At 34.1% G+C, this 20,771-nt stretch overlaps 3 protein-coding genes and 1 non-coding gene across 5 annotated transcripts; 2 read left to right on the forward strand and 2 right to left on the reverse strand.

Moving 5' to 3' along the window:
- Nucleotides 1–9,212: 9,212 nt before the first annotated feature.
- LOC123217277 (transcription factor MTB1) lies at nucleotides 9,213–11,910 on the forward strand. Its single transcript, XM_044638196.1, has 2 exons — nucleotides 9,213–9,493; nucleotides 9,726–11,910. Exon 2 carries the CDS (start codon nucleotides 9,738–9,740, stop codon nucleotides 11,577–11,579), a length of 1,842 nt encoding a protein of 613 aa, XP_044494131.1. The 5' UTR covers nucleotides 9,213–9,493; nucleotides 9,726–9,737; the 3' UTR covers nucleotides 11,580–11,910.
- A 1,865-nt stretch (nucleotides 11,911–13,775) lies between these two features.
- On the reverse strand, nucleotides 13,776–16,472 carry LOC123216954 (copia protein). The gene is made up of 4 exons (XM_044637652.1): nucleotides 16,031–16,472; nucleotides 15,845–15,950; nucleotides 15,315–15,405; nucleotides 13,776–15,063 (listed from the first exon to the last, which is right to left on the reverse strand). Exons 1-4 carry the CDS (start codon nucleotides 16,331–16,333, stop codon nucleotides 14,151–14,153), a joined length of 1,413 nt encoding a protein of 470 aa, XP_044493587.1. The 5' UTR covers nucleotides 16,334–16,472; the 3' UTR covers nucleotides 13,776–14,150.
- A 42-nt stretch (nucleotides 16,473–16,514) lies between these two features.
- Nucleotides 16,515–16,586, reverse strand: TRNAQ-CUG. Its single transcript has one exon. It is a non-coding gene; the product is annotated as a tRNA-Gln (tRNA).
- Nucleotides 16,587–16,845: 259 nt separating this feature from the next.
- LOC123216955 (cyclic pyranopterin monophosphate synthase, mitochondrial) lies at nucleotides 16,846–19,376 on the forward strand. Of its 2 annotated transcripts, none has more exons than XM_044637654.1 (3): nucleotides 16,846–16,979; nucleotides 17,566–17,675; nucleotides 18,433–19,376. In XM_044637654.1, exons 2-3 carry the CDS (start codon nucleotides 17,574–17,576, stop codon nucleotides 19,018–19,020), a joined length of 690 nt encoding a protein of 229 aa, XP_044493589.1. In that variant the 5' UTR covers nucleotides 16,846–16,979; nucleotides 17,566–17,573; the 3' UTR covers nucleotides 19,021–19,376. The 2 variants fall into 2 exon arrangements, with proteins under 2 accessions (XP_044493589.1, XP_044493588.1); XM_044637653.1 differs by lacking the exon at nucleotides 16,846–16,979 and adding an exon at nucleotides 17,216–17,483.
- The last annotated feature ends 1,395 nt before the right edge of the window (nucleotides 19,377–20,771 follow it).

Genomic DNA, 20,771 nt, shown 5'->3' on the forward strand with positions numbered 1-20,771 from the left:
ATTAATATTTATACCAGTAGTTGGACTCAAGTCTGATTGATATGTACAATTACTAAAGTACCCACCACAAAGTTTTCATTGTCAAAATGAAGGCCAAGCCGCTGGAACTCTGTTACGCGCTTTTATTAAAGTGTATTTCAGGATATATAGAAATTAGTGATAATAATAATTAATATATACGATTTGAATTATTGATACGAGTTTTTATAGCATATGAAGTGCCAAAAGCTATTTTCCACCAAAAGTATTCTCTTATCGTTATTTTTATCTCTTAATTTTAAAAATTTTATTTATCCACCCATAAAATTTAAAGTAAATGAAACCTAATTCCTTAAAATTTTATTTATTTTTCTCTCTCTTAAACTTAAAAATTAATAATTTCTTTCATAAGCTAAATTTTAAAATATGATATTTTCTCTATAGATTTAGTTTTCAAATTTCAACGTTATCTTCTATTAGTCTCCAACGGTCACTCTCTCACCATCTTTCTCGTCAACCAATAATCCTAAATCCACCATGTTCATCTCCCCGATGAAGATGGGATCTCTCATCTTCGTCAGGAAAGATAAATAGTTTTATCTTACCGATAAAGCTAAGATTTATTTTTGATATTAATCAATATTATCTAAGCTTTCAAACGAAATAAGCTTGGTCGTCAAAGGGAGAAGAGGCGAAGATATTCATCATCGGCGATAATATCGTATTTGACGTCAGAGATCTAAAAACTAGACCTTGAAGAGGGACTGTCATTTTTTAAAACTTCGGTTAAATAAAAATTTTTAGTTTTTAAATATTAGAGGAAGAAAAAAAGATTAAATTTTAGTTTATTTTTAATATTAGAGATAAAATGATTCTATCTCTAAAACTGTTAATTTAAACTATTTATAAGTTAGTGTTTAAAATTTTTAAAATTAAAGGATAAAAACTTGAAATAAGAAAACACTTTGGGTAAGAAATAATCCTTTGACATATATGAAATTAACAAGGAGGATTAACAATAATGTCCCGGGTAGGAAGGAGGTGGATTATTGACATTTGACACATTAGACAATAATGACCAAATTGCCCTTTCATGAAAACTCACTATCAGGGCCGATCGACTAAGTAACTTTTGGTCGAGTATAGGGAGATGGTTCACACTTCACACGGCGGGCACGAGATTTCAGTGATATACTTGGTTCTTTTCACGGCCTTTTAATGTGATTTTATTTTTAATTGATAGGGCTACTTTTATGGCCATTTAAAATTGAGGTCCGATTACGACAAACTCTCATGTGTGTACAAATATTACTGGACGCAATCACATCGGGACATCCCCATCAATTTAATTGAAGAGACAATGATTTGATAAGGACAACTTACGATTACACAAATGACATTTATAAATTTAACCACATTTAACTTGATTAATTTTCCTTAATTCTCCTCCAAATATGATGAATATGATTTGTGGGTGATTCCTGAAAATCACCTGAGCAGCTGTGCAATCATATGTCAAATTATGCTGACGTGGATTTTGGGAAAGTATTTGTTGATTGATTAGTTACAACTTAGAAACATAATTCTGAGTGCTTAGTTTAGTCTGAGAGACAGTCACGGGCTCACTGATAACACAGAAGAAACTCTATCTAAAACAACTGTCTTCATCTGTGATTAGGGCAATTTTGATTGGCTGAACGTAATATTAGAAGATAAGAGAAAGTATCTGCGACACCCATCAATCAACAAAGCCGTCTGGTTTGGTTTTAAATATGGAAATACGGGTAAATTTGGCTGCTTTCTAACCAAACTAAAATCCAACAAAATAACAATAGGTTTTTAGATTTGGGGACAGACAAAGAAAGTTTTATCTGTTTTTCTATTCAGTGACCACAATGTTAAATGTGATTAATTCACCTTCACTCGTTGCAAGCTACTCACCAAAAAAATCTTATCTTCTCTGCAACATCAGCCTGAGGCAATTTTTATGCTTATATATAAATATAAATAGATTCTTGCCTTCTGTCTTGAATCACTAGAGGTATATATTATTTTGGTTAATAAAAAGCTTCCATTTTTAAATGTGAAATGATGGAAGAAGAACGTCATTGACAGCAGACACAGCTTAATTATGAAGACTCAAGAATTTGCTAGCTGGATAGCAAGGGGCGGGGCCGACGTGCTACCTAGCGTCGGGACCGCTTGTAAGCTTGCAACTGTCCTTCTGTAGGACTGACTTAATGCTAATATCTACTCATGTCATACCATTATTATTAACACCTACTTTACACTTCGGCTTCGCCAATCTCTCTTAGTGTCTTTCACATTATATAATTGATCTTGGTTTTGCTTTTCTTATATACAATTTAATTACTTGGAGAGAAGTTTTCCCTGAGTGAAATCATGAACTAATAATTAAGCTTTTTGGAATTGATCTGAGTCTGAGAGATGACGAGATGATTGAGCTTGGCTCATCCTTTTGTACCGTACAATAGATTTACTGAAAGAACACCCACGTGGCTAAATTGTTAGCATAGAGAATCAAAGTGGGATCGATCTGAATACCCTACACTCAACCATTACCCTGTTTTCGTGAACAGGGAGATCTTGCTCGCTGTCATCTTCAGTACACTGTTAATAAATATTTCAGAGAAATTCACATGCATTCACCTACAGAGCGTGTGCGTATATATATACACACATACGTTATATTAAAAATATTAATCGCACATATGATTTATGTTGATTTTTTCTCTTGAGTTTGTTTTATTGCATTGTTCTAGCTAGCTGCAGTAGACTCACAGTACATCTCCTTCCTTTCCCTGCTGAAAAACACGTGCTGATAAGTGTCCCTATGCCATTAACAAACTTGAAATCAGCTTTTTTTTTTAAGCACCTGTGGCCTGTGCAGTGAAATGACAATGCAATGAACATATAGGGGGATGACATCTGAAACTTTCCAGCCCGGCCGCTCCCAGTTTCTTCTTATCAGGCTGTAAATAGGATAACTCCACTTGTAATTAAGAAGAATAACTCCGCTACCAAATTATTAAGGGCTGAAAAACAAATCCAACACCCTCGGCCGTCCAGCATATTAAACAGCCGCCCAGCATAATGAACTGCCACCTTAACACCCATTGATGAATTAATAAATGGTGTAACTTTCTTGTGTTAAATATTGTTTTACATATGATTTGGAGAAAAACACAGTACTTACGCAAACATTTATTCTACAGAGAGAAGAGCAGTAATGATTAATGGGTGAAGCTTTCTAATTAAATATAGTTGGAGCAACAGCTTAATAAAAAAGACAGAAGGGTAATCTCAGAAACGGATAAAGGTCGAGACTTTATGAGTAATATACATAACATTAAATACAGTTTCGTATATTATTTATAATAAATTGTACGACAAATATTACTTAATTTTTTTGAAGTTGACTTAAAAAAACTGAGTTCTGTCGAACCAATCAGGCGGTTCATGATCCATCCCATCAACATTCAGCAACACTATGCAACTCCCAACCAACTTTAATTAGAAGATTAATTTGATCAAAACAAGCTTTACAGTTAAAATCTATTAATTTTTCATTAAAAAAATCTGACTGCATAATGTAACTAGAACGCATCCATCTGATTGGTTGAGTGATTGTTTGTTTATCTTGACCATATGTGCTCTTTCCAAGTACGTGTGGAGTGTCAATATCATTATAAACGAGAGTACATCAGCCATTAAATTGAAATTTTGGTGGTGACTGCGACGCTTATCCGTATGAATATTTAATGTCAATAACTTTCACGCAGTCTGTGGATACAAATTTGTCAAATATTATTTGAGATGACACTGGGGGAAGTACGAGTTCTGGTTAGTAATATGAAAGTTTCAATACACACAGCTGGAAAGCATCGTCACTAAACTAATGAACACGTCTTTACTCCTTTTTATAAAAGGAAATAATAATAATGAATGCATAAAATCTTCAAAGCAAATTAATACAAAATTTAAAGCTCTGTTACCATATTGTAATATCCTCCAATAGTTGGCATAAAGTTAAGAAGGCAACAGGCCCAAATTGATTGAATCACATGATTTGTGTACACATACATGAAACTAGAGATGACAACAGAGAGAAGGTCTCACTCCCCATCCTCATTCCCGTAGGAAAAATCAATATTTGTTCTCAGTTTGTTTTTGTTATGAGAATAAAAATGATTTTTTATCCCCTTTCTATAAAAAAATTTTTTTTTCTAATATCTAAAAGAAGAAACCTTCTTCTCATATCCACAAAGAAAAATTTTCTCTTCATACTCTCTAAATACAATATAAATATATTAAATAACAAAATTAAGTAAAACTAAAACCAATTCACTATTTCAAATATTATAAATATAATATATTAATCATTTTAATATATACAACAAAAACCTAAATAAATTTTTTAAAAAATAAATAATATAAAACCATAAAGATATATTGACATTTTAAGTAAATATATTAATATAAAAGGATGACGATGGAGATAGGGCGGGAATGAGACACATGTATCTTCATCTTTAACCTGTCCCCAATTGAGGAGATTTTTTTCATCTTTATCTCTATCTTCTTTCCCTTCTCTATGTCTATCAAAAAAATATTTTCTCGTGAGAATTGGAGTTCCTAAATTCGAGTTTAAATTACCATCTTTGCTTGAAACGAAGTTATGTCACAATAATAAATAATTAAAATAAGTTTTTTTTTTAAATAAAAAATCATACATCAACTGGGCTACATAAACGGAAGCCGAGCCTTTAATTGCACCCTTAGAAGGCCCAATTACTAAAAGACAGGACCAGTTGGGATTGGTCAATTACTACCAAAGATAATGGCACATCCTTAGAATTTTAAAGCAGATATGACCCAATATCCAAGGCTTCTTGAACCCAAGGGCTACGCTCTTTCAAATTGTCAAATTTTCAAAGATAGTAGGAGATTCAAATAGTTATAGACTCCTTGTGTGAAAATAACAAATAAGAAAGAAACCCATCAATATTTAGGCTTATAATATATATACATACATCTTAACAGGACAGAAAGTAGTGCTTCAGACAGACTACCAACATACTTTTGAATACGTAATTGATATACAGATAATATGTCTTTTATAAAATCAAATAATTTTAAATTAAAAATAAATAATATTACTTTAGATATAAAACGTGATTCAATTGAGATGTGACTACTTGAGTGATAAAATTCAATGACAATTTGATAACAATTAGACCAGATGTTACCATGGAAAGAATCCTATACTTTTTCACCATGATTATTTTACAATATCAGATGATAGTTTGAATAATATAGTTTTAATGATATATTAATTTTTATTTAAAATTTGGTGTATATAGTTTAATGATTACGGATATAAAAAGATATTCGGTCTGACATACGAATTTAGGTGTTACTTGGCTTTCACAATCCAAGATACATTTGGGTTAGGCAGGCACGTTGATCAATAATTCTGTCACGGGTTAAGCATTGTGGCATTCCTCTCAGGTTTTTCTATTTATTTCTTTAGGTAGCTTTCTCTTTTCCCTTTTCTTTTTATATTTGAATTACCTATTATTACTGTTACCATGTTGAATTATTTATGAATTGCATTGAATAATCTGATCAATTAATGAGAAATTTGATGAGCAGATTAGTCAAAAAATATTGTCAGCTTCCGTTTGACTTACCATTCAATTGGTCGAGTCAAAAGCCTCCATTGGTCTTTGACGGTGGCAAGGCAAAGCGTGTTGAACTACGGGGACCACGCCTAAAATGTTTAGATTCACAATCATGCCGCCGGTGTGTAACGGGTGCTGCACCCAACCACCTACCTACCACCACGTGAACTTTGTGTGTTTCTTCCCTCATGTTTTCGTCCTAATCAAACCATAATTACTGTTAAATTTCATATATCTCTTTACTTTTTGAGAATTTTTTTTTTTATTAAAATTGATAAAACTATAAACCAGACTATAATTAATTACAAATGGATATGAAAAAACATGTGTTATCATGGGTTACAAATTGATGCTAAAAGTATGCAAGATCAATGGTTGAACATGACTTGGCCGATATTTAAAAACTTACATTAGAATTCGACAATATTAATCATTTCATAATCTCTTCAATCCAATAACATTTGAGTTAACTTTGTGTTATTTCTTAAGCTTAATTGAGGGAAATTTGACCATAAATAGATGATACTCTACCAATTTTTTCCCATTTTTTAAGTCAATGGTAAGGTAAAAAGGTGGTTCTTTGCATGTGAGTCACGTAACTTTAAAATATGTTCATTTCAATTTTGCCACAATATGTTAATGTACAAAAAAATAATTGTGCATGTTACTTATATCATAACGGGACAATATGAAGGTTGAATAACTATTTCCCACCTAAATTTTAATGAAGCAAATTCCTATTATTATTTAAATTTAAAAATTTATTTTTTCGTCCATTTATTAAGTCAAATATAGTTTTAATAATCAATATGTATTTTTATTATTTTATATAATATATAATAAGGCTAATATTAAACGCATTTAATAACATAAATAACTTATTTTTTAATCTTAATCACTATTTTATATATTTTTTTCTATCTTTTTTTTTCTTCTTCTTTCTTATTTATTGGCCACTTAGAAATAATAGTGAAATCAAATTGAGTTAGCTCAAATTTAACTACCAACTTGACTCAAACAAGTTTGAGTTTGAGCCTAAGAATTTTATGTTTATCGAACTTGAGCTTGAGGGTATTTAGCTCATTAAATTTGTAAGTTTGAAAAAATTTACTTTGAATTAGCTAAAATGATCTCGTTTTTATTAATACACATCAATAAAATGTTTTTGTTGATTTTTGTTTGACTACAATATTGAGCCAAGTTTAGTAGCTCGACACTATAATCAAATTTAACATAAACTCAAACTTAATTCCCTTCAAATCAAGCCAAATTCAAACTACTTTGAAGGGAGCTCATCAAGCTCAAGTTAATATTTTTAAATCGAACTATATATGAGTTATCTTGACTCAAATCTACCTCAATCAAGAAACACTTTAAAAAAATGCTAATGGATATGGAAGTGAGAATATTTAAATTTGAAATGTGAATTACGAGTTAATGATAATGACCTTCAAAGAATTAAAGATATCAATAATGATTACTAGAGAATGATGCACTCAAGAGCTTCGCATCTTCGAAAAATGTATTTATAAAATTTCAAGTGGTAAAATTATTATTTAGTTTTAGTAAAACTAGAGAATTTTTTTAATATTTTCTAGGACTTCATACAAATTTGACATATTTTATTAAGAGTAATATTATATATACTCATTTTAAATACATAAATAGATATAAATTTATATATATTATTATGTGATTAAGTGTTACATTATATTTAATTTAAAATTATTTAATTATGTGATGATACACATAATTATATATAAAAAAAGTATTTATAGTTTTATTAATAAAATTTAAAAGGGGGAATTCATTTAGTCAAAGTTTGGGTGGGAAATAGACATTGGGCCGAATATGACAGACTCGGCACACGCCAAACGCGTTACACCCAATTGAACAAAATCAGAATATTAAATACACATCACGTTCATCTCAGTTCTCACACATATGGAACAACTCACCCTCGGTTCACGTTACCATCACGTGCTCTTCATGAGCTGTGGCTGTTATTTTATCAGTTATCACTCTCTCCTTTCAGTAAGTTTTTCGGTTTGCTCGATTAGATCGAGGATACCGTAGATAGTGAAACGTGTTAAGAGGTCCCTCCACATCACATCCACGTGGCAATCATGTGATAAGATATACATTTATGCGTTCAGAGGTGTGATACAGATGCCCAAGAACTGAAGTTAAATTAAATAACCATTGGACAGTGATCTCACGCGCCTCCATGTGTTTGAAATCAATAGGAATTTATTTGGTCTTATTACTTATTAGGGGAAGATTCTATTTTGTTGAATTAATTAATCCTATTGGTTTATTATTTTTCTACCATTTCAGTCCACCTGTTTGAAATTTTATCATACATTTTTACTTAAAATGCCCAAATTGACCCAAGAAAAAAATACTTCATCAGTTATCTTTAAGAAGATTCATCTGGAATACTACAAATCATCCCAAGCACGCTGTTAATTAAATTGAGTAATATTATGTGTATCAATTTTGGATACATAAATATATATACATTCATATGTGTCATCATATGATTGGTTATTATTTTATTCTTAATTCAAAATCATCTAATCATATAATGACACATATAAATATGTATACATTTGTATATCAAAAGTAGATAAACATAATTTTATTAAATTAAATTTATCCACGCTTTTCTTACCAAGTTTTAATTTAAGTAACTAATTGACTAGACTCTGTTTGGGCCTCTAGGATTCTTCATGTTTCAAATAAACTAGCATTCTCAGCCCTTGATCTTACTTGAGGGACCCACACTTTATCCCACGGTGAGACTTTTATTGGCTTTGCATCATTTTCAATTCTTTTTTCTGCCTTAGATTTTACTCAATTGGGGCCCCGCATTTCTACCTTACAACATTATTATTTTTTCATTTTAATGTTAACCTCAGCCTTATCAAATATGTTTGTAACTTGTTTCCTAGGATTTCTTTTGTGTTCGAACTTTTAACTTTCAGAGTCTTCATTATCTCAAAAGACGGAAACAATCCAACGGCTAATATTGTTTAATCTTTGTTGCTTTCGACATCAAAATTGTACTATACAGTACAGGGGGAATCAAAATTGGTGCTGAAACGGTCCGATGAAACTTGAATTAAATTTGAAATATTAAATTAGAAAATTAAAAGAGTTGTTTGAATTTAATATTAATATTAATATTATCGTATAAGTGGAGTCACAGGTAGTACGTGCATAGTAAATAAGTTAATGCGCGGCAGTAGGAGACATGAGAAACACGCAAATTGATGTCTCGCTTTTCATTAAAATCATCAATCGCTACCAAAAAAGTCAGTCACATGATAAATGATGGACGATGATGATTGTACAGTAGTCTCTCTCTGGTGCGTAAAGTTATTAATATTATTTTTTTATTTATTAAATCAAACACAGACGCAAAAATTTTGCCTTGCCGTCGACTACCCCTCAACTCCCAACCATTTTTAACGCGACACACTAACCATGGTTACTTTTTAACCTTACATCTACTTAACTACGGTCCACTTATGCAGTTCACGGTTAGGATTTGGAGCACACAAACAACAGACTCTCATTTCTCTCTTTGGCTTGCCTCCTTCATTCAGCCTTTCATTTTGATACACAAAAAGGAAAATATAAACGATTTTTCTTTCTTTGTGATTAGTATTAACTAATCCTTTGTTCTGTGGGAAATTTATTCCATAATCAAAGCCGTTACTTTCTCGGGAAAATTTTACAGCTTTCAAGAGTCTTACTTCGCTGCCTTACTTCTCATGATTCCAAATTGCTTCCTATAACAACCGGTGTGTATGAGTTTCTATTTTTGGATTAATCTTAGATTATTTTTTATGGGTTTGTTTATCGCTTAGGCTTTTGAGCTTGTGAGATCTGAAACCATAAGCACAGGCTCTCATGTAATTAGTATCATGTGGGTTTTTTGAGTGCATTTAATTCAAGTTTTTTTTTTTTTTATTTGGGGTTTTATAGAGTCGATTTGATCTGGCTACTAAAAAAATTTAAAAATTTATTTTATAGGTTAAGTTAGATATGAAATTTGAGTTTACTATGGGAGGTAGTTTGTGGAATGATGAAGATAAGGCCATGATAGCTGCTGTTCTTGGCACAAGAGCTTATGATTACTTAATATCGAGCTCTATTTCAAATGAGAGTCTTCTAATGGCCATTGGCAGTGATGAAAATCTTCAAAACAAGCTTTCTGATCTCGTGGAACAACCAAACGCATCAAATTTTAGCTGGAACTACGCCATTTTTTGGCAAATTTCGCGGTCGAAGTCTGGTGACTGGGTTTTGGGATGGGGTGATGGGTCTTGTAGAGAGCCAAAAGAAGGAGAAGAATCAGAGGTTACGCAACTTCGTAATATTAGGCTTGAAGATGAGACTCAACAGAGGATGAGAAAAAGGGTTTTGCAAAAGCTGCATACTTCGTTTGGGGGAACGGATGAGGATAACTATGCATTAGGACTGGACAGGGTTACTGATACAGAGATGTTCTATTTAGCATCTATGTATTTCTCTTTCCCTCGTGGAGAAGGTGGCCCGGGCAAGTGTTTTGCATCTGGAAAGCATGTGTGGTTGTTGGATGCTCTGAAATTGGGTTCTGATTACTGTGTTAGGTCATTTCTTGCAAGGTCTGCTGGAATCCAGACCATTGTTTTGGTTTCAACTGATATCGGGGTTGTTGAATTGGGGTCTGTTAGATCTGTACCTGAAAGTTTGGAATTGGTGCAGTCAATAAGGGCCACGTTCTCTGTGAATTCTTCTATGATAAGGGTTAAGCCAATTACAGCATCCTTACCAGTTATGAGCGAAAAGAAAGCCGAGAATGGTGGGTTTTCGAATTTGGGGATCTTGGAGAGAGTCGAAGGTGTTCAAAAGATTTTTGGCCAGGATTTGAACAGTACAGGTCATGTGAATGCCCACTTTAGCAGGGAGAAACTTGCTGTTAGAAAGATGGAAGAGAGGCCATCATGGGAAGCTTATGCCAATGGAAATAGGACTGCTTTTCAGAGTGCTCGGAATGGTGCTCATGGTTTCGGTTGGGGAAATGTTCAAGGTGTGAAACAAGGGAGCCCAACTGAAATTTATGGTTCTCAAACTGCAGCAAATAATTTGCAGAAGCTTGTGAATAATGGTGTGAGGGAAGATTTTCAAATTAATCACTTCCCGTCTCAAAAGCCTGTGCAAATGCAAATTGATTTTTCGGGGGCTACTTCTAGATCTACTGTGATTGCTAGACCACTAAGTGGGGAATCTGAGCATTCAGATGTTGAAGCCTCCTGTAAGGATGAGCTGCCTAGTGTAGCTGAAGAGAGAAGGCCTCGGAAAAGGGGAAGAAAACCTGCAAATGGAAGAGAGGAGCCTCTCAATCATGTGGAGGCTGAGAGGCAACGGCGTGAGAAACTGAACCAGCGGTTCTATGCATTACGAGCTGTAGTACCTAACATATCCAAGATGGATAAAGCTTCCTTGTTGGGTGATGCCATTGCTTATATCGATGAGCTTCAGGCAAAGTTAAAGGTCATGGAAGCAGAGAGGGGTAGCACCTCAAGAGATTCATCTGCTTTGGAATCTAACCCAAACACAGAAAGTCTGCAGCAAGCTCCTGATATTGATATTCAGGCAGCTCATGATGAGGTTATTGTGAGGGTAAGCTGTCCTTTGGATTCACACCCTGCGTCGAGAGTCATCCAAGCATTTAAAGAGGCACAGATCACCATTGTTGAGTCAAAACTTGCTGCCACCAATGACACTGTGTTTCACACATTTGTAATCAAAACTCAAGGATCCGAGCAGCTGACAAAAGAGAAGTTGATTGCCGCATTTTCCTGCGAATCCAACTCATTACAGTCACTATCATCAAATGGGTAGCAGAGCTAGCTCAAGATTGGCATTTAACTTAGTCCATAGGTGTAAAATGTAGAGATGAACCGATATGGAGCTTCTTCCTCGGTTTTGTTATACAGCAAGGGATCCTGGAAATGACAGCAGGGCCAGCTAGAAGTAGAAAATAACTACTTATTGACCAAATAGGACAGCAGATTTTATGTGATTGTTTATAATATACATATTTTCTGTTACAAGGAAGTTTTTTTGGCAAAATGAATTAAATTTGTAAGTTTAACCAACTCTATCATAGTTGGTTATTAAGAGACTGATAATTTTTTAATGCATATTGCTCATATATTTTGTTCTTTGCTAATTTATGCACTTCACTGGAATGCTAATTGTGAGTTATTGCCACTTGTCTCCTCTGAGGGACATATGGAATTTGGTGAAAGTGTTGTTATTTGGCTTTGGGTTTCCATTCATACACTCCAATATTTGTGACTAAAGAGCTAGTGGTTGGTGGCTTAGCCTAATTAATCATATAAAATTTCGTGATGTGATCATTGCTTGATGTTCATAAGAATCTGTATTTTAGAAAAACTTGTATTTAACTCAGATTTGACCTATAATGGGAAGCATATTTGCAAATGTGCATAGCTGTGTGAGTAGCAGAAATATCCAAGCAAATGCATGTGAGGCTAAAAGAGGCTGGTGAAAGCCTAGTGGTCATTGCTATTCATTTTCTTATCTTCAACAATGCTTTCCTTGATTGTTGCTTTATGTCAGCATCAGATAGTAAATTTAGGAAGGGGCAATTTTCTTACAAATGAAATGTTGGCATCATCACCATGACATGCTTCTATTTTTTACCATGGGAAAGAACAGATGGAATTTACTTCATTTGCCTGAAAAACAGGGCATTTTCTTGCATGAAACGAGTCATCCTTTGTGCTTGAATTCGAACAGTTTGTTTGGTTGTTAACAATGGAATTGAATCTTTATTCTATTCTGGACTAAATAAAGATATTGATAGTGTTGCAGGATTGGTCTTTTCTGTTTTATGGCAAACCACCAACTAAACACTGTTAGATTCTCAAATCAGTTTCTTTTTCTTTGTGTGTATCAATAACCAAACGAAGCTCCCTTAAAGCACATGAAAAATTGAAGAGGACCAATTTTTGTTCTCAAAATCTAAGCCATCCCTTTAAATTTCTTCTTTTTGTAAAGGGGTTTGAGGTATCTCCAATCCTGGCAAAAAAAAAAAAAAAAAATTGAAGGGAAAATTAAATGAATTTAAAACAAAAAGAGCCCAAAATTGCTTGCATAACAATCAATAATTTGCATTGAATAATCTAATAGAATAAAGACAAAACTTTGTGGACCAAAAGTATCCGCGTTTTGTAACAGTGAAGATGTTCAAGTTCAACCAATGAATTATCATGAACAAAAGACATGTGGCTGATGTGAAATCTTCAAGAATCTTTTGTTACAAGTTTGAATAATCGAGCCAAACTATTCATGATTTTTATTGGCAAGTAAAAATCCAACATCAGGACTTACCTTTGGGTTGGGTTGGGTTTGGTTTGGTTAAATTTCAACATTATCTCCGTCTCCAAAAGCAAAAACGTGCGCGCATAAGCGCCCCATGCTCATGTTCATCGTTTCTCGCAGCATGAAAAATGAATAATTAATGAAACATATGGCTGAATAATGTCACACAAAGTCCTCTATGCTTTTATTGCCAGCCAACCTTTCAGTCGCTTGTTGGGTCCCTTTTTATTTATTTTGTTTTATTTTTATTTTTCGTTTATTATTCTAAAATTTCTCTCGTTGCTTTGAAGAGGTACTGACAGACCCATCCCATATAGCATGGCAAATACGAGACACACAACCAAACTTCCAAAGGATGCCATGTAGTGGTCAAATTTGGAGTTTCAACTTTTAGTACAGTTGTATCTACGACAAAATTCAAAATAAATCTGTGGACCCATTTCCATTGTGAGTCCATCTCGAGGAATAATATCAAATGAGAACGTACAAAATTTCATAATTCAGGATGCTTCTGATTTGACCATTGGACTGGAGCAGTAAACTTATCTCATGTAAATTGTGAAAACTTTGGAAATCTATAATTTACAAAAAAAAAAAAAAAGTACTGCATTTAGAAGTCAATACGAGGCTGCGCATGTCCTAAAAAATTTAGCAAAATCACCAGGTTGGCCATCTAAGACATAAACATACAATAAAGAATCTGAGCCAGATCCCTGATGGATCATGCATCTACTCAAAATATGCGAATCCAAGCCCACAGACCAGTTATCTAACTGTTTCTTGAGGTATATGACAATTACATGAGCTTTGTGACTCAAGTTCTCACCCACATCATTCCAATATCAAGTGTTATACATGTTTACAACCTCTGTTATTGCCAAAAAAATTTAGCTTGCAGCAGGCGGGTACATAATCTACAAAACTTGAGTTCTGTGTTTTCCTAGAGTAGAAATATTATACAAGAGTGTACCCACTAAAAGATTCAAGTCAGTCCGCTACACCAAAATGGACGAAGCTTGTCGACAGTCAGCTACAGCCTACTCCACACTTTTCAAAATCATGCTAACCTCCAGTTTCTGCTGGTCTAGTTGAATCGTCCCTGTTCTGTCTCCCAATAATTTCCTTGTCAAATTTCCTATTGTGACAATGTTTGGACAAGTGCCCCTTTTTCCCACAATGGTAGCACACTCTAGTCTTGCCATCCGTCTCTGATTCCCGCCTCTTCCAGCTCATCCCTGGCCTCTTCATTTTGTTCGTCCATTGTCCAAATTTTGTGGCTAGGGGAAAGTCTACAAGCTTAGATGGTGTCCCTTGACTGTTCCGTTGGCAAGTCTCTTCCTCAACTTTTATGTGATTCATCATCAACGAGAAAGAAAGATGTTCCTCATGCATAAACTTTGTGCAGAAGCCTTTCCAAGACAGTGGAAGCTTGGAAAGGATAACACTAACATGAAAGTTCTCATCAATCAACATTCCAGAAGCAACAATGGAATCAGCAATATTATTAAGTTCCATAACTTGCTCAAGGATTGATTTTTCATCAACCATCTCAAATTCAATGTATTTCTTAACTTTAGATCTCTTTGTTCCAACTTCTTCATGAAGGTAAACCAATTTTAGCTCTTCCCACAATTCTTTAGCACTCCTAGTTTTATTTGAGTACTGGTAATAGAGATGATCAGATAGAGAGTTTAAAATGTGGTGGTGACACATGTGGTCATCATTCAACCATTTCTGTTCAGCAGTCTTGAGTTTAGCAATTTCTTCGCTACTAGCTGGTGCATTTAGAGTAACACTGGGGCAGGGGTCAGTGAGGGCATAAGCAATCTGTAACTGCTTTAAGAAAATTTCCATCCGTGATGCCCAGCAGAGGTAATCCTTCCCATTGAAACGGTTGGGCTCCACAGGAAAACGTTCAATTGGTGAAATCACTGAATTTGGCACATCTTCATTTTGTTCACCTTTGAATTCAGATCTACAGTATATTGATTAGACGGTCCAAGTCAGTCAATTATATATGGCCAAGAGATGATTATCATATAAAGACTGAAATAAAGCATACTCTCACTCAAGTACTGATTAAAACATTATTGGATTTAATTGAGGACATATTAAAATATTAAATTAAAGATAAGAAAGAAACCATAACCAAATAGATAAATTAGTAATTCACAGTCAAGAGTTTCAAGACACTATAATAAGGCTGCCTTCAAATACTACCCTGACCTTAACTTCGATTGCATCTTCATCACAGCTTCTTCTATTGCAGGAACACTTTTCCTGAAGGCTACCCATTGCTCACTAGTTAAACTAATTCCTACAAGAACAGCATTTTTCAGTGCCGAAACATCTGTTTCTGATCAAAACTATAGGATTGGCCACAGGAAGGCACTGATAATTAAAGTACAACAAAAACAATAAGTTTGTCGGCAACAGTAGTTGAAAAATAAACTTTTGCTCTACAAACAACCAATCAAACGCCTCACAATTGTCTAAAATACCGTCCAATCTAAATGGTCAAACAGCTTATGTGATGCATAATTTTTAAGCTAGCCAAACATACACAGTTTCAATTTCTCGGCAACAGCCTTCATGAGGAGTATTTCAGCAAGCAATGAGAAATGAATGAAATTGTAATGGACATAAATAACAAACTTCTATTTAAGCAATTTGAATATAATAACAGAAAGACAGATTACTTGTAATCAACAAAGAAAAGAAGGGTACTTTTTAACATCATACGTAGAATTAATTACCTCTAGCAGATGGAAGTTGCTTTCCATCTTTCTGATAGTATTCTCTAATTGATACAAAAGATTTTCCCCCAAATTCTTGAATCACCACTTTCCTCTTGTTTGAAAGCTAATTCAAAATGAACAGTATTTAGCAAATGGAAATGCGGAAATTAAAAAAGCTCCTTTCTTTTAAACGAAAAAGTTAACCTGACACATGACACGATCTCCGTTCTCAGTAAATTGGTTCTCAAGTTTGTTTTGTTGATGTTTCGTTTCTTTCGGAACATTTAAATCCGTCTCTTCAGCATCGCAAGCGTCTTCGATCGTAGAGAGCAAAAAGGACTCCAAGACGCCTCTGATAAACTTCTTGTTATCAGCATCAGAGAGATCGAGACCCAGTCGCTCAGAGGCCGTCATCCGGACCTTGAACTCAGTCATCTCCTCCATATCTGCATGCTTAAGTATTTCCTTCACTGTTTCTTCGATTTTCTCCCGAGTCGCTGATGTCATGATAGAGATTAAAGGAAGACGCAACTAAATTTCTGAAGGGGTATAGACAAAATAGGGTTCTGAATAGAAGCACTAAGACCCCACCTGCCCCAAATCGGAAAAATTTTGGTAGGTCGGAAATAACAAGTTAGGGTTTTGAATTCCCGCTTACGTTTAATCGAAAGCGAAATTGGCCCAAAACAGATTCCACCGAGATTTGAACTCGGGTTACTGGATTCAGAGTCCAATGTCCTGACCACTAGACCATGGAACCATCTCCTGTAGAAGTCATTTAAAGGAATCTAATTTATTACGACTTTCCATGACTGGAATTTAACGATGAAACAAGTTGAAATTCTATTTCTATGGCCGCATTCAGATTACATCACACCTCTATTTGCTGGACCTATTAGGAGCTCACGCAATTTTTGGGCTTTCAATCAATACAAGCCGAAACAAAAATAAAATGCCATTTCTTTCAAGTAGAAAACCATCAAAGAACCAATATTCACCATCCGCAAACCTCACCAAGACACCAACCAAACAAGCGGCCTTTTTAATTTTAATTTTATTCTGAAATTTAAAAAAAAAAAAAAAGCAAAGCAAAATTATATACGGCTTGCGAAGCCGCCAAGGATTGTGGAGTTGCTGCTATTTTCTCAAAACGGTACTATCTCTATTTAATATTCTTTTTATTAGTGCTAATTTCATTACCAAACATTTATCCCCAGATAACTCAATAACATAGCATATGTCATTAATCCTTTATTAGTAACGTTATATGTATATATTTTTAGTATATAATTTAGTTATATCGATGATATATCATTATATAATTAGATATTTTATTTTAATTTAAAATTATCATCCGTCTGATGTTTAGCATTTACTTATGCATAAGCATGATTGATTTAAATTGTAATTGTTTTCATTTAAAATGCAAAGGGCAATATGCCAACCGTGCGTTCTGTGTATTGAGAGAAAACGAAAGGAAATGTGATTTGAGTGCCGGGTAATTAAGCTGAAATATGCATGTAAAGCGTTTGATAAAATTCCCAAAAGAGTCAGAGTTTGTTGGATGCTATGAAAAACAAAGTCTTTCCTTTTCTAAAAGCATGTTCTCCTTACTGCTAAGGATAATTTTGTATTAAGATAATCCACTAAATAATGGGTGAGTAGATGAAGTTCTTGTAAATATGTGGACTCGTTGAACATTGGCTTATAAGAGAAAATTTCTCTGAATTGTTTTGCAGCTTCCATCATGATTATTCGTCGGCTTGCAGTTGCATTTCATCAGTCAAGAAGGTTGTATTGTAGTAACATTAGCCATGACCTTGCAAGCAGAATTGCAGAGCTTAATAAGGTGAGACCTGAAATCTTGAAGTTGCTTAATACGCACTCTTCTGATTTCTATGTGTTATGTTGCTAATATACATTGTGTTCGGTCCTGGAATGGAAGGATTGGTTGGGGCTTTGTTATGTTTTGAATTTTTTCCTGAAATGAATAGCATATGAAGAGTGAATCTTGAAGTTCAATATGAAGGAATTATGGTCAATAATGGATTATTGCTATATGAATTTATGTGTTTTTTTAATATAGCCTATTTAATCTCGATTATTGAATTAAATAATCAATTATGATATATTAGTATAGCTTATATGAATGATATAATTGTGGATTATAATCTTACTTTTAGATTATTTAAACCATAATCCAAAAGCTAGTAGGATTAGTTTTTTCTTCTTCTTTTTTTCTGAATTATTGGATTATTAGATTTAATGCATTTTTGACATTTTTAATCCAAAAGCTAAATTGTCAGGCATGTAGAACGTTTTAACATAAATATTCTGCTTTTTAAATTATTTGTAAAATAGTTAGAACTGAATTATAAATATTATAATCATAAGTTATGTCAAATATGCAGAAATTTCACATAATCAATGATTCTTATAATTATAATCCATAATAATAATGCTAAATGGACACTAAATATAGATCAATTTCTCTGGTGGAGTCTAATCTAACATCAAGACACGATATAATTCCTTCTTTAGAAAAAATAGAATGCATAGTTTGTCGCCACATTTGCTTCAAATTTATATGGTAATTGTGGTTGCAGGAAATGGAAACGGTCTTTGGTGAACCTCCACCCAATGGATTTACTGGCTCTGTGAGTAACGAATCCAATGTTCAAGGATCCCAGACATCTTCAAAAATAAGAAAAAGCAGTCCTGGCCTGACCCATGTTGGCAGTACAGGAGCAGCACAAATGGTGGATGTTTCTCCAAAAGAACATAGTAGAAGAACTGCCATTGCTAGTAGCAAGGTAATTTTGGGCCAGAAGGTATTTGATTTGGTCTTAGCCAACCAATTGGCCAAAGGAGATGTCCTTAGTGTCTCAAAAATTGCTGGCATTAATGGAGCAAAGCACACCAGCAGCCTCATTCCTCTTTGCCATAATATTACCCTCAGTCATGTTCGTGTTGATTTATCCCTGAATGCTAAGGATTTTAGTGTTGACATAGAAGGGGAAGCAGTGTCAACAGGGAAAACTGGGGTTGAAATGGAAGCATTGACTGCTGTGACAGTTGCTAGCCTAACTGTTTATGATATGTGCAAGGCTGCTTCAAAGGATATCCAGATTACAGATGTACAGCTCAAATGTAAAACTGGCGGGAAAAGTGGAGATTGGTATAGAGAGAAATAATGATGCCCTGGTTCTCGGTGGATGATAGTGCTGTCATGGGCTCTGAGTAAGAATAACTGGTTGATTCTTGAAGGAACTTATTGGCTAAATTATGTTTGGGTTTACTCTTTATGACCATGAAGAATCATTACTGAAAATAGAATAAGAACTGGATTGCTATTTGTTTGCATCCGTTATTTACACTGATCTACACATACTTCAGGGTGAACTATTTACATCCAACTTGCGTCTCTGTTTTACTTTCTTATTGCGCATTCATTGTATATGTGCACAATGTATCATAAAGTGTGTGGTCCTTGGAATATGGAGTTTCAGTTCTCTGGATTGTTTAGTTGAAGGGAATTACCATTTGAGTAGCTGTGCTGCTAGGTAAGTGCCAAATTTAGTTATTTTTTTAATGTAATATATAACTAAGCTGACTAAAGTCACTTTACTCGATCTAATTAACATTCTACTTTATGACAGCATCTGGGTCCATATCTATATGAGAAATTTTCTTCTGGTTCCTCTGGAGTCTATAATGAGTTGCTCTCTTCTGCGTGAATAATATAATTGTTGTAAAGTTTTATTCTTCCCTCTTCCTTCACCCCATTCGCTTTGACAACTTTAGTGATGAGAACATTTCACATATCATTTTCTTCATATGTAAATTCCACCTTTCAGAGATTATTGTATGAAAATTTCACCTTCAATTTCCCATTGGAAATTACTTTTCAGAATTTTAGAAATTCTACATATATGGTTTAATTTGAAGATTTAGGATGCAAGGTTAAACTTGCCTCCTCTTTTAGTTTCTCCCAATGTTTTATTGTTAGTTCTCTTGAGTTGGATAACTAATTGGTATTGATTTTGCTTTTTTCTTTCTGCCTTGTAAGATTTCTAGAATACGTTTTCCAGTCGCTTTCTCAATTGAATTCATTAGCTCTTTCGGTTCATGATTCCTCTTTTTTGTTTTTCTTTTTTTTTTCCTATTAATATTCTTTTCTTGCGAACAGGCTTCAATTCTAATTTTTACAAGGCGGCATTATAGTCCTCTGAGCCATCTTGCAAAGCAACCTTTTTCCTGTGATGTTGTACGGAATGTTCCCCACCAGGTAATGGTCCCTGTGCTTGCTTTTAACGTTATTATTTTCGGGTGAAAAACATGATACGAGCATTTATTATGCTGCACATTAGTATAAGGTACAGTATATAATTTCTTAGGGGACCAATACGATTGATTGCTAATGCCAGTTTGATAAATACGCTAGTTAATATTCTACTTCACATTTATATTGACCCGACTAACTTAAGCAAAAGCGAGATTGACAGATAGAGAGTGTGACGACTTTAGTGAATGGCTAAGAAGGTATACAATACTTTTGAAGAGAAAGATAAGTCCCTTGATATTGATGAGAAGAAGAAGACTGGCTGCAGGTTTGGCTGCCTCTTGCCATATTTTCTGGCCTTGTCTACCCAAATTTTAGTCGCATTAAACATTAGTAACTATATCACTAGAAACTGATGTAAAGTCTGAGTGTGAATGCTAGTTGTTACTTCATCTATCAGTATTACCAACCTTTTTATCGGCCATATTATGTTCACTCTTAGACATGGCCATGCCGAGCCATATTCAAGATGGTCTACCATGTCCACGGACCATGTAGTGTCATGACCTATTAAAGAACGGATGGTCTTGTGAACTGTCTCTACCCATGACAAAGACTCAGGTATGACTCAAAGTCTCTTAAACCATGTCTTTGTGGGCTTTG

This window comes from Mangifera indica, chromosome 5 (genome assembly GCF_011075055.1).
Source record: "Mangifera indica cultivar Alphonso chromosome 5, CATAS_Mindica_2.1, whole genome shotgun sequence".
Classification (NCBI taxonomy): Eukaryota; Viridiplantae; Streptophyta; class Magnoliopsida; order Sapindales; family Anacardiaceae; genus Mangifera; species Mangifera indica.

Excerpts from the sequence above, each read along its gene's own strand:
- LOC123217277 (XM_044638196.1), top strand. The coding sequence starts at position 9,738 with ATGAAATTTGAGTTTACTATGGGAGGTAGTTTGTGGAATGATGAAGAT.
- LOC123216954 (XM_044637652.1), bottom strand. The coding sequence starts at position 16,333 with ATGACATCAGCGACTCGGGAGAAAATCGAAGAAACAGTGAAGGAAATA. Across the intron at positions 15,406-15,844 it reads GCAACTTCCATCTGCTAGAG|GAATTAGTTTAACTAGTGAG; the intron begins GTAATTAATTCT and ends CTGTTCTTGTAG. Across the intron at positions 15,064-15,314 it reads AAGATGCAATCGAAGTTAAG|ATCTGAATTCAAAGGTGAAC; the intron begins GTCAGGGTAGTA and ends AATATACTGTAG.
- LOC123216955 (XM_044637653.1), top strand. Across the intron at positions 17,676-18,432 it reads GAATTGCAGAGCTTAATAAG|GAAATGGAAACGGTCTTTGG; the intron begins GTGAGACCTGAA and ends TTGTGGTTGCAG.